This window comes from Eschrichtius robustus, chromosome 11, assembly GCF_028021215.1.
Source record: "Eschrichtius robustus isolate mEscRob2 chromosome 11, mEscRob2.pri, whole genome shotgun sequence".
Lineage (NCBI taxonomy): Eukaryota > Metazoa > Chordata > Mammalia > Artiodactyla > Eschrichtiidae > Eschrichtius > Eschrichtius robustus.
The window spans coordinates 62,152,510-62,169,157 of NC_090834.1; the positions used below are offsets into that span (position 1 = coordinate 62,152,510).

General features: G+C 40.2%; 1 protein-coding gene across 1 annotated transcript in view; it reads left to right on the plus strand.

The window, feature by feature from the left end:
* Positions 1-437: 437 nt before the first annotated feature.
* Positions 438-16,648, plus strand: part of FCHSD2 (FCH and double SH3 domains 2) — a 316,582-nt gene continuing 300,371 nt past the window's right edge. Inside the window, exons 1-2 of the mRNA XM_068554544.1 lie at positions 438-1,259; positions 3,038-3,135. Of these exons, the coding sequence (XP_068410645.1) occupies positions 1,239-1,259; positions 3,038-3,135 (119 nt within the window). The 5' untranslated portion in view covers positions 438-1,238. The remainder of the gene's footprint in view (positions 1,260-3,037; positions 3,136-16,648) is intronic.

The following is a 16,648-nucleotide window of genomic DNA, read 5'->3' on the forward strand; positions in this document are numbered from 1 at the left end:
GCAGGGAACAGATTTTTTCTTTGCAGGGCAACTAGACGCCCTCCCCCAAGCCAGGCACCCTCGGCCGCTGCGAAAGGACTTGTCCACGCTCGCTCCTTGGTGCCTAGACCGGCCAGGCTCATCCGCCCGAGGGGAGAGGGGTGTTGGAGGACCAAGAAGCAAAAAACGGGACTCTCCTACTGCCACAGACATGCTGTCCCCCCCATTATCTCACACACACACACACACACACACACACACACACAGACATGCTGCCCTCCCATTCACACACACACACACACACACACACACACACACACACACACTCCGGCAGGAGGCGGGGGCGCCTTATGCGCGTGCGTCGGCGCAAAGCCCTCTCCCGCCCACGTGCGCGCCCCCAACCGGGGGCGCGCGCCGCGGCTGGCGGGAAAGCGCGCGGGAAGCCCCCAGCTGGCTCCCACTGTGGGGGAGGGACAACAGGAGGCGTTTGGAACGTGCCATTCTCGGAGAGAACGGGGGGATTTTCGTGCTGCGGTAGCATTTTTACCCCTCTCATTCGCCGACCGATCCGTTAGCTCCCCCCGTCCCCCGCCGCGATACGGAGCTCCGCGCCGCGGCCACGCTCCCTCCCTGCAGCCAGGCCCGGCCCCTCGAACCCAGCTCTGGCCTAAGCTATTCCCTCCGCCGCCGGAGCGGGGCGCTGCGCCACGCGCTGGGGCCGGAAATTCCCGCGGCCTGAGTGGAGGAACCCAAGCGGAGAGTGCGGCGCCGCCTTCCACCTCCCCCGGCCGGGCGGGGGTGTTGGGCCCAGCGAGGGCCAGGCTGCCTGAGTGGGGGCGGGGGGACCGCGTCTGAGGAGCCGCGGAATCGGCGGCGGGTGGATAGCCGCGGTGGGCAGGGAACCGGACGACGGGAGTGCTCCTCGAGAGCCGCTCGGCGAGCTGGGAGAGCCTACGCCCCCGCACCCGGGCCCCCGCCCCCTCGCGGTCTCCGCCTCCTTGCCTCACACACCCCCAGGGCCGCCGGAGCCCAGGCCTTCTCGGCGCTTCTCCTCCTTCTCTTCACACTCACCCTCGGACCCGGGTTGTCGTGCCATCCGCCGGCCTTGCTCCCTCCGGGGCGAGTCCTCGTTCTCAGGCTCTCCTTAAACACACACACAAGCACACGCCCGCTCGCTGGGCGGCCTTCTCCTCTTGGCCCTCCTCCTCCCTTCCTCACTTACGCCGCCGTCGGAGGAAGATTGATGTCCCTTCAGCATCATGCAGCCGCCGCCGAGGAAGGTGAGAATGCAGCTAGGGGTCTTTGAGGTTTTGGGGGGGGATGCGTAAAAGGAACGCGGCTGGGGCGACCACTGCGCCCCCTCCCCCTTTGCGCAAGGGGCCGTGACCGCCGTCGTCTCGGGCTTGTCACTGAGTTGCCGCCGGCTCCTAGCGGGGGGCGCGCGTGTTTGGTGCCTTCGCGTCGGAGGGGCGGCCAGGGCTCGTCCCCTCCACCGCGCCGTAGACGCCCCCCCCATCCCCAGACATTTCACAAGAGTTTCGGGTGTGCGTGTGTGTATGTGTGTGTGTGTGTGTGAGAGAGAGCGAGCGCGCATGGCAGTGCTGCTCTCTGCAAAGTGCTTTCTCGGGGCTGCACCGAGGGGAGGCGGGGGAGCCCCTGCAGCTTGCAGAGCCTTTTGCTTGTGTGATTGTTTAGTCTGCACCAGGTTTGAGCCCTCCGCCCGCTTGTCGCCACCCTCCCCCATTGGCAAATTTACAGGGAATTTGTTTCCAGCCTAGCCTTAATGTTTGGCCCGCTTTTCCCACGGGGCGACCGCAGAGAAGTTGCAGTAGTCACCCCCACCCCAAGGGAAAACAAGAAATTAAGCATTGAGCGGTCCTGTCTTTCTCTTCCCCATTCCTGCCCCGCCCCTCCGACTAGGGGGCGAGGAAGGTGGTGGTTCTGTCCCCAGGAGAGCGAGAACCGGGCCGTGCTTGGCGTTTGAGCCGTGATCTGGGCTTCGGGTGGGAGTGACGGAGTGACGGGTGCTCCGGGCTTGTCAGCAGCTTCCCCGCTTCGCCCTTCCAGAACTGTTTCAATGTCCTCCTCCCAGTTTTCCCAGGGACTGAGGCTGTGTCCTTGTCTTTTCAATCCTGCAGATGGTTCCTGAGTGTCTACTCTGGGTGGAGGAGGCTGTTCTATCCTCCCCTTGTGGGCAAACATTTGCTGAATGCCTAACTCATTCGTGTCTGCTCCCTCTTTTTTCTCTTTCTTAACCCGGGTTCTCCGGTTAAGTGAGTCTTTTTCTTTCACACACGTACACTTACCCCTGCGGTAGCCCTGCTTCGGCGATGGGGGTTCCAGGCCCACTGTAACCTGGATCCTGGCCTGGCGGGAGAGGCACTGGCCGGTTTGCATATACCGTTCTAGCTGTTTGAAGTGGAAACGCCACGGGGACCGGCTTGCTGTGGTGGCTTAAAAGCACTGCATATGTTGGAAGGTCACTTTTGCTTTCTTCTTTGTGAGAAAGAGATTGTGATTTGATGTGCTGTCCAGCAAGTTGAGGGCATCATCCTGAGAGTGTGCTTCTCGTAGCCATTATGGAATAATTTATGTAGTTGATTCATGCATATAATTTCATGATTGTGTAAGTTTCGGTCATGAGATATTAGGCATTCTTATGCCCACTTCTCCCATCTACACTCTGCTCACCTCTCCTGATGTTTTAATGTCTTTGAATCCTTTTTGGAAGAAATAGAAGACAGACTCTTTTAAAGACCTGGATATGTATTGAGCTTGTACATGAAATGAAATGACTGGCAGTTTATTTTGCACCTCTTTAATCTGTAATTTTTATACTCGTGTACTTTCATTTAGCCTCTGCTTCAGGTTGTTTTAGCTAGTTTTTTCATTAATTATCTGCAGTAAACAAAATTATGTGGCTAATAATGGGTTTATGGTCCTCTGGGGAGAGGCAAGTAAGAGTTATATATTCTGACAAGTATTTTGTATTTTCCTTAAGTAATTTTTTTGTTGTTAAAGTTGCAGTAAGGCCTCATAAATATATGGTATATTTTAGGTGAAAGTTACACAAGAACTGAAAAACATGCAAGTTGAGCAGATGACAAAACTTCAAGCCAAACATCAAGCAGAATGTGATTTGCTTGAAGATATGAGGTAAGGTTATAGTAAATAGTTTGAGAACTTCTGTATCTCTATTTCAAACAACCTTTGCATTACCAAGCTCCAGGAACTGATGACGGAATTTCCTTTTGGATTTCCTGCTTTAAGGCTGTTAGAGATTTGACTCAGCTAGAAATTATAACTGGAATTAACACAATACAAACTTTTTTCCTTTAGTGGAGAAACCTATAACCTACACATACTATTATGAAAAAACAAGGTTCTTACAAATTTATCAGTCAGATTATAATCACTGAAATAGAAATTCTTATTTAAATAATTTTTCTGCTAAATTGACCTTTCTACATTTATTGACCTTAACGATTTCACGTGGAATTTTAAACTGACACATGGTTAATGGTTAATATCTGAGGGTGAGCCAGTCAATCTCAGATGATTATTAGAACATGATAAATATAACTTTGTCTTTGAACATTAAATCTAGTGGGAAATGTGTTTATCATATTTTATCATTAAAGTTACTTGTACCCCTATTCAAGATAACTTTGAATTTAAAAGATAAGACATCTTGCCAGCCTTGTGAAAGTCATTGTCTTTCTTTATAGAGGTAATCATGACTCATTTTATTGAAAGAAACACCACTGTTTTAACAATCCTATAATACAAACTGACAGTTCAACAAACATTTTTGTAAAGGAAAATGATTTGCATGTTGAAACAGAGTCGCTGCAATTATTTCCCTTTATTAATACATTTATTAAATTGGAATTGGGTCTGTAAGCCTCATCAGTTACTTATTTTTTCCTGTGGTGCACAACCTCATGTTGGTTTCATGAAAAATATTAACTATATGTTATTATAATAAAATTATATGTGTTTGGATAGCTGAATTGTTCGTAGCCCAAAGATTTTTACTTAGAGTTCCTTTCCCCCCCCATATTTAATTTAGATACTAAATTAAATTAATATTTCTACTATTTACGTATCTTTTCAGGGTTTCTAACTAAGGCATGTTAATTTAGACTCATCCAAACTTGGATATACCAAGATCATTGTTTTCTGACTGAAAACTACTCTATTTTTTTTTTTAACTTTTTATTTTATATTGGCATATAGGTGATTAACAATGTTGTGTTAGTTTCAGGTGAAAACTACTCTATTTTAATTCTGTATTTGTTTCTTTGTTTTTCTTGTGGACACAGGGAAATTTTTAGACTTAAATAATTCCTGTGCAAGACACCTGAAACTTTTCATATGGTTACGAATTAAGCTTTTAACATCTATTAAGTGAAGGAAGGTATTTTATATTTTAGTAGTTTAGGAAGGCAAAATTCGTTTGTAAGTAAAGATCCTCTGTGGGGTATGGATAGTCAGTAGTCATTAAGTCCTTTTGATTATATTCAAAAGACCTCTTGTTTGCATTTTCTCTATTTCCCCTGTTGCTTGTACCTTGACTTATGGTCAGCTATATGGACACGTCACTGCTAAGTTGATGTAGATTGTTGCTCCTGTTGCTACTGTTTAGTTGTTTGTATTATTTCTGACTTCATCACATTTCACTAGCATTGTTGTGGTAATATCCTAATTACTGTAGTGTTCTCATATCTTCCACCTCCCAATCTCTCCTTTTAAATCTGTTTTCCACGTTGTTACCAGTTAACTTTCTAATAATTGTTTATTTATTTATTTTCTTTTTTAAAAAATTAATTAATTTATTATTATTATTATTTTTGGCTGCGTTGGGTCTTCGTTGCTGCGCATGGGCTTTCTCTAGTTGTGGCGAGCAGGGGCTACTCTTTGTGGTGCACGGGCTTCTCATTGAGGTGGCTTCTCTTGTTGTGGAGCACGGGGTCTAGGCACGTGGGCTTCAGTAGTTGTGGCGTGTGGGCTCAGTAGTTGTGGCTCACGGGCTCTAGAGTGCAGGCTCAGTAGTTGTGGCGCACGGGCTTAGTTGCTCCGCGGCATGTGGGATCTTCCTGGACCAGAGCTTGACCGTGTCCCCTGCACTGGCAGGCAGATTCTTTTTTTTTTTTTTTTAAAACATCTTTATTAGAGTATAATTGCTTTACAGTGGTGTGCCAGTTTCTGCTTTATAACAAAGTGAATCAGTTATACATATACAAATGTCCCCATATCTCTCCCTCTTGCATCTCCCTCCCTGCCACCCGGCAGGCAGATTCTTAACCACTGCACCACCAGGGAAGTCCCTCTAATAACATTGTTTATTACGTATCAGGTTCTCTGTGGTCTTCTGGATAAAGACCAAACACTTTGTCATAGCACATGTGGCCCTTTGCAACCTAGGTACAAGCTACAAGCTTCATTTCCTGGCTTAGTTATTACCATTTCATGCCCTTGCATATCCTTTCTCCTTATTCCCCCTGCCCTGGCCACTTAGGACTTCTGGTTATCTAATTGTGTTCTCGACATTCATGCCTTTGTGCCCTCCTAATTTTCACCTGGCAAATTCTGGTTACCACTAAGTTTGCAAGTTTGATCTTCTCTGTGATCTCAAAGAATTTTGATTTTGTACATGCTTCTGGCTTCCCCCCTCATGTGAATTCCTTGAAGTCAGAGGCTAAGTCTTATTCATTTTTGTATATTTGTACCCTTTGTAAACAGCTGGCAGAATTGTTAAATGAATGTAACTGGTTATATTTAAATGCAGCTTATTTGTGTTTAAGCGAGATATTTTATAAGCTCTGTTTGTAGGGGGCTGTAGTGGTGTCTCTTGAGCTTGTGTTTTAATTTGATTCATGTAGGCACTTTAAAATGTACTGTGGCTATTTGATGTAGAGCAAATCTGTATTTAAATATAATATGTAAATACAGAGACTGTTGGTGCTCCAAGGATTCATGGATTCTTTATTATTTTAAAGGAGTCAGTGTGTTTTTCTTTGTATTAAATAAATAGGATGAATCCCTTCATTCTTATATAGTTGTGAGCAGAATACTGTATTACCTCCTAAAACATGAGTTTAGGTTTCTGATTTGCTTTCTTTCCCCCCAATGGTAATACTGAATTGGAAATTGAAAATTTTCTACTCTCAGTATTCATAACTTTAATTGCTTGAGGAGGAAGTGGTCTGGCTTTGTTGATCTGTCTTAGCAAGTGGAATGACCTTTTAAAAAAATTCATTAGAAATCTCTGAACTTGGATTTTTATATGTATTATGTTGTAAAGGATCTTGCCTGCTTTTCCTTTTTTGAGGCTCTCACCACCTTCCTCCCCAAAATCCCACAAATAGCTCTCCTTCTCACTGATGCACCCCCACCAGTGTTATGCTCAATTTAAATTAGTATGAATTCACCCCCCAGAGTGCAAATACCTTTTATTCTTGACATAAAGAAGTAAGTAAACAGAGAGAAATTTTTTGACTTTAAAGAAAGTTAAAAAAAAAAAAAAAGACCACAACACATTAAGCTGTAAATAGGAAAATTTTATTCTGGGTTATGGCTAGTTTCCACTCCCCTCCCCCCTTCTTATCTTCTGGAATTTTGAAAGGAGATCAATTATGATATAGTTTTTTTCCTTTGCTCTCTTCCCCTTCTTCAGTTCATTTGAGTTCCAGGGGTGCATGTAGAAGCTGGTGTGTTGGAGTAAAGTATGAGAAGGAAAGATAACTCATTTGTTGTTAATCAGGGAAATTCCATGCTTTGGGAAGATTTTTATACTGAAGTGCTTCCTGTTGACTTTTGCTGTCAGCAGTAGACTAGCACACTTTACTTTCTTTTTAGTTTATTATTTTTTATTCTCTCTTTGCTTTCTAGGGCCACTTATAAATAAGTTTCTAAATACTACAGCCTATGTGTTGTTTATTAATATAATGTATTTCTTGTTTATTCTTATGATGTGCTAACTCGAGTCAGTAAAGAAAGTTCTTTGCAGGGATGCAGAATATAAAGAATTACCTTCTTAGCAGACATTTTTAGGTCATTATATAATATTGAAAAGTCATAGAATTTTAGAGTCAGGTGGATACTGTGATGTTTGCTGATTTTATAGATGAAAATGGAAACCGAGACAGTTGATAGGAAGTGAATCATGTTGAGGTGGACTCTTCAGTTATTTCTCCTAATTTCTAGACTAGTGTACTTTCCCCTATATCTGTATTTCCCAAGCTTCTAACCAAGGAACTCATCATGGCTCCCATTTTTGGAAACATTTTGCATATCAAAAAGTACATTTTTTGTTTTATTTTTCACCTTTCATATACTGAGCTGTCAGTCAGCTTTGAGTCAGTATTTTAAAACTAGTAACATGAGTCCAGCCAAAGGCAAAGATACTTAAACTTTACCTCAGAGCAGATTGAGGGTATGTGTGGTTTCTCACAGATGTTCTGAAAAATTTAACCTGGCTCAAGAAGCACTTGTCCTTTCTTTGCAGACATCTGGAGGTCTAGTGACCTCAAGTGAGGAATTGCTATACTATATGTTGCCTTCTCTAAACTGTAGGTTCATGGGAGTCACTGGGGATTGGATTCTGAAGTCTGTTGATGGAAGCTCTGAGACTTTTTTTCACTGCCTCAGAGACCTTTATGTCTAAAAGGGAAACTTAGAGGTAATCTGGTCTAGAGGGTTTTTTTAAAAACAGGTTTATTGAGATCTAATTCACTTGCCGTACAATTAACCCATTTAAAGTTTTTTTGTATATTCATAGCATTGTACAACCATCACGATACTTTAACTTTAGAACATTTTTGTCCCTCCTACGGGAAACTGCCTATTAGCAGTCACTTCCCATCACCTTATCCAGCCTTAAGCAATTATTACTTTCACTCTCTGTAGAAGCAGAATCTATATAAATGGAATCATACAATATGTGGTCTTTGGTGACTGGCTTTTACTTAGCATAATGTTTTCAACTTTCATCCATGTTATAGCATCAATACTTCATTCCTTTTTTATTGCAGAATAATATTCCACTGTATGGATATACCACATTTTATTAATCTGTTCCTCAGTTGATGGACTTTTTTGCTATTATGAATAATGTTCCTTTGAACAAATTTTTCTGTGGACTTATGTTTTCATTTATCTTGGGTATATACCTAGTAGTGGAATTGTTGGGTCATATGGTAACGATATGTTTAACTTCCTGAGGAACTTTTCAAACTGTTTTCCAAAGTGGCTGTACCATTTTATATTCCCGCTAGCTATAATGTATGAAGCTTCCAGTTTCTAAACATTTTTACCAGTGTTTGTTATTGTCTGTCTTTTGATTATAGCCATTCTAGTAGTTGTGAAGTGGTATCATATTGTGGCTTTGATTTGCATTTCCCTAATAGCTTATGAAGTTGAGCATTTTTTCATGTGCTTACTGGCTATTTGCATATCTTCTTTGGAGAAATGTCTATTCATATCCTTTGCCCATTTTTTAATTGGGTTATTTGTCTTTTTCTTATTGAGGTGTAAAAGTTCTTTAAATATTTATCTTATCAGCTATATGATTTGCAAATATATGCAGTATCTGCAATATTTTTCCCACTCTGTGGAAGAATCACCTGAGGTAATTCTTATGTGCCCTAAATTTTGAGAACCACTGAAGTGGTGAAAAGAATAAGGACTATGAAGATAGACCAGAGATTGAAACCCAGCTCTGTCACTAATGCTGGATAATCTAGGACAAGTTATTAAGGTTCTCTGAGCCTCATATTTCATGTATGTAAAACAAGGTTAATGCTTACCTTTTTGCTTTTCTGTAAAAGTTAAATGAGATAGGTGAAATGCCAAGCACGGTAGATATTCACCATTGGTAGCTATAGGATGTTGTCTTATACAAGGTAACAAAATAAGTTATTGTGTTTTATTAATTCTAAGAAGCACATTTTTTTTACATTCTTATATTTCTGAAATCCGGATACATCTTACAGTTGCTTTTGGTTGTGATGTGTTTGTCCTTGTCTCTTCGTGAACAGAACTTGCAGAGTAGTTAGCAGCAGGCTTGGAAGAAAATCCCAGAGATAATGGTTTGAATACAAATGTTGGATCACCCGGGCTTTTGTAAAATAAATTTATTTATTTATTTATTTATTATTTTTGGCCACATTGGGTCTTCATTGCTGCGCACAGCTTTCTCTAGTTGCGGTGAGCGGGGCTACTCTTTGTTGCGGTGCACGGGCTTCTCATTGCAGTGGCTTCTCTTATTGCAGAGCTCGGGCTCTAGGCACGAGGGCTTCAGTAGTTGTGGCACATGGGCCCAGTAGTTGTGGCTTGTGGGCCCTAGAGCACAGGCTCAGCAGCCGTGGCACACGGTTTAGTTGCTCTGCGGCATGTGGGATCTTCCTGGACCAGGGCTTGAACCTGTGTCCCCTGCATTGGCAGGTGGATTCTTAACCACTGTGCCACCAGGGAAGCCCCCCACCCAGGCTTTTGATGGCACAGAGGATGATACTGTGTGGAAAAACAGTAATGACTGATTCAAAAAAGTGATTCAGAAGAGTTTGAGCCTGAGTGTGACCAGTTTATGCACCAATTTATTTCATTTACCTTTTAAAAATTGTGCACAAGAGTAATACATGCTAAAAATCTAATTAATGGGGACTTCCCTGATGGTCCAATGGCTAAGACTCCATGCTCCCAATGCAGGGGGCCCAGGTTTGATCCCTGGTCAGGGAACTAGATCCCGTATGCCACAGCTAAAGATCTCGCATGCTACAACTAAAAGATCCAACATGTCACAACGAAGACCTGGCGCAGCCAAATAAATAAATAAATAAATAAATAAATAAATATTTTTTAAAAATCTAATGAAGTTTAAAAGAGCTCTTTTAATAAGTATAAATAAAAATTGTATCAATAAGTGATAGGGTCTTGTATCAATTTAAATGGCAGCATTTTTTCTTAGTGGAAAATAATGTGACTTGCAATCAGTGGAGTTTTAGATATGATGAAAATTGGAAGTAGCAGGTCAGGTGCTGGACCCTGGTCTTTTTCATTCATTCAGCAATCATTGTTTCTCAATCCAGTATTCTTTCAAATTAGAACTTGATGTAAATCATGAGAGGGAGAATTTTTTAAACAGAGCCGTATGGAATTAAACTAAGGAGTAATAATGAAAGTTACCCACCACTTGGGTTAAGAACAGAAGTGTTGAAGAATTTTTATGTGCACTTTTCCTTGATTTGGTCTTTTTAGCCACACCCAAGTATATACATATGAGAGATGGTGAAGATGATCTGAGTGGTAGGGTAGCTGATCACAGCTACTGGAATGAGTACCAGCTTAGAGATATACAACCTGGGTACGAATCCTAGTTGTTAATCTTTATTAATTATGTGAATTTGGCCACAAGTTACCACAAGTTACTTAAACTTTTGTGAGCCTCATGTTTCTTATCTGTAAAATAATGATAATTATAATACCTTATGGGGCTATTTTGATAATTAAAGTAATGCACATAAAAGCTTTCTTGCATAGTGTGTGGAACATAGTAGGTGCTCAAAAAATGCAAGTGGACTGTAATTTTGTTAAGTAATTGAGAACATCAGTTCAGAAATTATGGTCTTTGACTTACTCATCCTGTAAAGAGTTAACCTGTGAGTTAAAAAATGTGATGAACCTCAAAGATAAACTGTTCAAGTAATACCAAAGAATTTTCTTCACTAAGTTCAGCAGCCTTAGGTACCTTCCATCTTTCTGTGTGTTGATAATGATTCTCCTTATGATTGCTGGATGGCATATACAGTTCCAAGCATGCTATTCTCGTACAACGTTAGGTGGAAAAAGAGAAAGGAAGTGCAGTTTCTCCTCATGCAAAATTTCCCTCTTTACCTTCCCACCTTCCCTCCTTTCCTTCTACTAGGGAAGACAGTTTCTACCAGAAATTATCCCAGAAGACTTTCCCTTGTATCTCATTGGCTGAGTTTGCTTCATTTGCCCCTGCAGCCTAGCTGCAAAGGAGGCTGGGAATGTGATTACCTTCTTGGAGAGGTGGTCTTTGCCAGTAAGAAATAGGTATTGGTGGCAGTAATATGGCTTTTCCACGTTACTGTTTGCCCTGTTTGCCACAGGGACCCATTTCTAATTTACTCCTAGTGTTTCCCATAAAAGTGTAAAGAATGTGTTGACTTTAGATTATGAAAGATATAGCTAGAATTCCAGTTGTCCCAAGCAGATTGGGAATAAGAGACTCCTTAGAAACCATTTGTATCCCCTCCTTTCAACTGCTTTTAAGTTCAGTGTCTTAGGTCGGGAGTAGGTTTTTGTATTTACCATAGGTAATGGGCCAGTAGGCCAATGGCCTCTTAGGATTCTCCTCTTAAGAATACAGGAGTGGTTAAATATCTTGCCACTTTTGGTTTTCTGATAATTTGGGGAAATCGTGGTCTAAGGGCCCTCCAGGTAGTTGCATTTTTGCTGAACTCCTTTTACTTCTCAGGTGAAAGCGTTAATAAGTAGTAAAGCGGCTAAACTGAAAGCAGGGAAGGACAAATAAGAGCTAGAATTACTCCTAGAAATTGAGGATTGGCAATTCAGTCATGAAAGTATAGAGAATGAAGCCTTTTACCTGAGGAGGCCTGTGGTGATAAGTTGATGTTTTTCTTTGTAAATTCTTCGAATGTTCATTTGAATCCCACAGGTGCTGTCTGTTTTGTTGGTGTCAATCTTCAGGAATGATCTGATGCATAAGCAGGAGTTAGTAAGTCTGGTTTGTGCTGTTGGCTCTTCAGTGACTAATTTGGGAACTAGGCACAGAAACGCAACCCTCTAGTTTGTTCCATTGCTGCAGATTTCCTGTCATGTGTTGGTCAGGACTAACTTAATAGAATCTTAGCTGATGTTTTTATTTCATTTTATTGTTTCCTCACAGTATTCCTTGGTCATGCTTTAACATTCCATTTGATCTCCTTTTTGGCATTCATGTATGAGTGTCTTGTCATCCAGATGTTTTCTGTTTTGTTAACTTTGAAATAATCCCAATTCAAAAAGAAAATGTTATTTCTGGTGTTAATGTAAAGTGTTACCATGTCTGTGGTCCCACAGGAAACAACTGGGAATGTATATCCCTTGATTATATTTTAGTGTTATTTGTTTTCCCCCCGTTGGTAGCTGGAGAAGGGGGCGAGAGGCAGAGACTTTTTATTGTATACCCTTTTTGGTAAGTTTTGAATTTGGAACTATGTGAATATTATCTACTCTTAAAACTAAAATTAAATGATTCAGTATTGGTGAATATTTTATTGCTTGTCTGTTAAAGATAACATACTATAAGAATTTATAGTAGTTGATGCTAAAATGTCATTTTTGGCTTTTAGTTAGTTTTTAGTGAAGTTATTTTCATCATTAATAGACTTTACAGTTTATTTCTAATATATACCAAGTATTAAGAATACTTGATTCACAAACTTCATAAAATGATTGGTCTCAAGCTGGTTGTTGTTCAGAGTTGGGGAAACAGGCTCTGTGTATTACTATGTTCTTTTCTTTGTGTGTTGTGGAATTGTTTTGTCTCCAAACAAGCAAACATATTGGGTGATTAGATTGATGTCCAGGCTCAAATTTTACTTTAGTTAACTTTATTCAAAGGTTTTATATCAAAGTCATCATTTAACATATTGTTTCTATGGTAAAATGTATTTTGCATTTTTAGCCAACTTTCTCCATGGGGAATTCTTTCATCTGTTTTACTCTAGAGGTATTTTATATACTAGTTTTCTCAGCTATATTGACCTAATTGAATATTTTTGGTATTCCATTTGCTTCTCTTGCATTTTTAGCTATATCTTTCTATTTTTCAAGTGGTTGTTTTAGGTGTTACACCATGCATCTTTAATCATTCATTGTATACCTTGAGTTAATATTATACCATGCCACATAAGACACTTACAACAGTCCAGTTCTAATTACTCCATCCCAGACTTTGTGCTGCATACTTTATAAACCTCATAGTACAATGTTAGTTTTGCTTTAAACACAGTTATCTTTTAAACAGATTAAGAGAAGGAAAAAAACTTTTATATTTACCAATTTTGACTCTCTTCCCTTCTTGAGACCAATACATAGGTTTGAGTTTCCATCTGGTATCATTTCTGTTTCGGCTGAAGGACTTCCTTCAGCATTTCTAGTGCAATTCTGCTGGTGACAGTTCTTTTAGCTTTCACTTATCTGAAAGTGTCTTTATTTCACCCTCATTTTTGGAAGATAATTTTTGCTGGATATAGAATTCTGCATTGACAGTTGGTTACTCCATTATCCTCTGCCTTCATTGTTTCCGATGTGAAGTTAGTTATTATTTATATACTTGTCCTCTTCTATCTAATGTGCTCCTCCCCCCCTTTCTGATAGCTTTTTTCCTCCTTTTTATTGGTTTTCTGCAGTTTGAATGTGATGTGACTAATGTAAGTACCTTTGTAATTATTTTTCTTGGGGGTTCATTTAACTTTTTGGATCCATAGGTGATGTTTTTCAACAAACCTGGGAAATTTGGGGCTGTTATTTCTTCAAATATTTTTTTCTGCCCCATTCTCTCTTCTTTCCTTTTTGGACTCCAGTTACACGTGTGTTAAACTGTTTGGTAATAATCTGTGTTCTTCAGATTGGATAATTTTTTTAAAATTAATTAATTAATTTATGGCTACATTAGGTCTTTGTTGCTGCGCACGGGCTTTTCTCGAGTTGCGGCGAGCGGGGGCTACTCTTTGTTGCGGTGCTTTCCCCCCTGATTATGAGTCACATTTCCTGCTTATTTGCATATCTAATAATTTTTTATTATTTGGACATTGTGGATGACACATTATAGGAAGTTTCGATTGTGTCATCTTTCTTTAATGAGTGTTGAGTTTTGGGGTTTCAACTGAAAGCCTGCGTGTCCAAGGTGTGCAGCATTATCTCCACTCTGGCTGAATTGGAATTCCAGTGTGTCCCAGCAGTGTGCAGTTTCTGGTATCTGTTCGGCTCTTAGGCCTGCAGTAGTGACTCTCCTAGGCCTCATGGAGTCTCACCCTGGCTTATGTGTGGCCTAATACTCAGGCAAGGATGCTCAGGGAACCCCCATGCAGATTGCTGGGGCCACCTCTTCTCATTGTTGTCTCCTCTCTAGTACCCTGTCCTACAAATTCTAGCCTCTTCGGTAGCCCAGAACTGTGATCTCTGCATCTCAATTCAGTGAGACCATCATGCTTGGCTTAGGCTCCACTTCCCTGTGATGGAGTTGGGAAAGTGTCTCGGGCAGAAAGCTGGAGCAGATGTGGTACACACTTCCTATGCTGCCAGTTTCATACCTAAAAATACTAGAGTCATATATTTTGTCTAGTTCTATAGATGTTACTTGAGGAGGGCTAGTCTGGTACCAGTTACTTCATCATGTCTAGAAATGGAAGTCTACTTCTCAGATGTATTGGAAGAAGATATTTAACTGATTATGAATTTATGTATGTTTAATATCTGCCTAATCTAAATTAATCCTTTGCTTTTGGATATATGAATTTGGATATTCCCTATAAAAATGTATGTATTCTGTAGCACAAAAATTTTTTAACAGCTTTATTAAGATATAATTTTTAAAAAAAGGACATGCTATGTAAAAAAAAAAGATATAATTCATATATTATGTAATGCACTTATATAAACTGTATAATTCATTGGCTTTTGGTATATTCACCGAGTTGTGCATCTATTACCACAGTCAATTTTAGAACATTTTCATTATGCTAAGAAGAACCCTGCACCCCTTAGCCATTACCCTTCCCTTTTCCCCCCATTTGCCCAGCCCTAGGCAGCCACTAATCTACTTTCTGTAGGTTTACTTGTTCTGGACATTTCATATAAATGGAATCATACAATACGTGGTCTGTTGAGACTGTCTTCTTTCACTTGGCATAAGGTTTTCAAGGTTCATCAGCATTTTAGCATCTGTCAGTACTTTATTCCTTTTTATTGTTTGGACATACCACTTTTTTTTTTTTTTTTTTTTTTTTTGCTTTTTACTGTAACATTTTAAAATTGAGATATAATTGACATATAACATTCTTTTCAATTTAGGTGTACAACATAAAAATTTGATATATGCATATATTGCAAATGATCACAGTAAGTCTAGTTAACATCTATCACCACACATAGTTGCAAATTTTTTCTTGTGATGAGAACTTTTAAGAACTTTTACTCTCTTAGCAACTATCAAATATACAATACAGTCTTGCTAACTATAGTCACCATGCTGTACATTATATTCCCAGGACTGACTTATAACTGGAAGTATGTACCTTTTGACCCCCTTTACCCATTTCACCCACTCTCTGCCTCTGGCAACCACCGATCTGTTCTCTGTATCTATGAGTTCAATTTTTTTTTTTTTTTCTTAAAGATTCCACATGTGAGTAAGAGCTTGTCTTTCTCTGTCTGAATTATTTCACTAAGCAAAATGTCCTCAAGGTCCATCCATATTCACAAATGGCAGGATTTCCCTCTTTTTTTATGGCTGAATAATTTTCCTTTGTGTGTATTTTTGTGTATACATGTGTATATATCGATATACATATCACATTTTCTTTATCTGTTCATCCATCCATGGTCACTTAAATTGTTTCCATGTCTTGGCTATTGTAAACAATGCTGAGATGCACACAGGGATGCATATATCTCTTCAAGAGAGTGATTTTATTTCTTCTAGATACATACCTAGAAGTGGAATTGCTCGATCATGTGGTAGTTCTATCTTTAGTTTTTTGAGGAAACTTCATACTGTTTTCCATAGTGGGTGTACCAGTTTGCATTCCCACCAACAGTGTACAAGGGTCCCCTTTTCTCCACACCCTCACCAAACACTTGTAATTTTTTTTCCTTTTTGATAATAGGTATTCTAACAGGTGTGAAGTGGTATCTCATTGTGGTTTTGATTTACATTTCCCTGATGATTGGTGATGTTGAGGACCTTTCACTTATCTGGCCATCTGTATGTCTTCTTTGGAAAATGTCTATTCAGATTCTCTACCCAGTTTTTTTTTTTTTAATATTTATTTATTTATTTGGTTGTGCCAGGTCTTAGTTGTGGCTCACGAGCTCCTTAGTTGTGTCAGGCAGGCTCCTTAGTTGCGGCCTGAGGGCTCCTTAGTTGTGCATGCAAACTCTTATTTGCGGCACGCATGTGGGATCTAGTTCCCTGACCAGGGATCAAACCCGGACCTCCTGCATTGGGAGCTCGGAGTCTTATCCACTGCGCCACCAGGGAAGTCCCTCTGCCCAGTTTTTAATTGAATTGTTTTTCTCTATTGAATTGTATGAGATCTTTATATATTTTGGATAATAGTCCCTTATTAGATATGATTTGCAAATATTTTCTATCATTCTGTAGGTTGCCTTTTCATTTTGTTGATGACTTCCTTTACTGTGCAGAAGATTGATGTAGTCTCACTTGTTTATTTTTGCTTTTTTTGCCGTTGTTTGTGCCATCTATAATGTAAAATATTAAAGATGATAGAAGGAGGGTGCCATTCTCTGGTCATTCCTTGAGTCAGGCTTTACTCATTATTATCATTAGTAATAATAATCATCATCATCATCATCTAATTCAAGGAATGACCAGAGGGTGTCACTCAAGAATGAC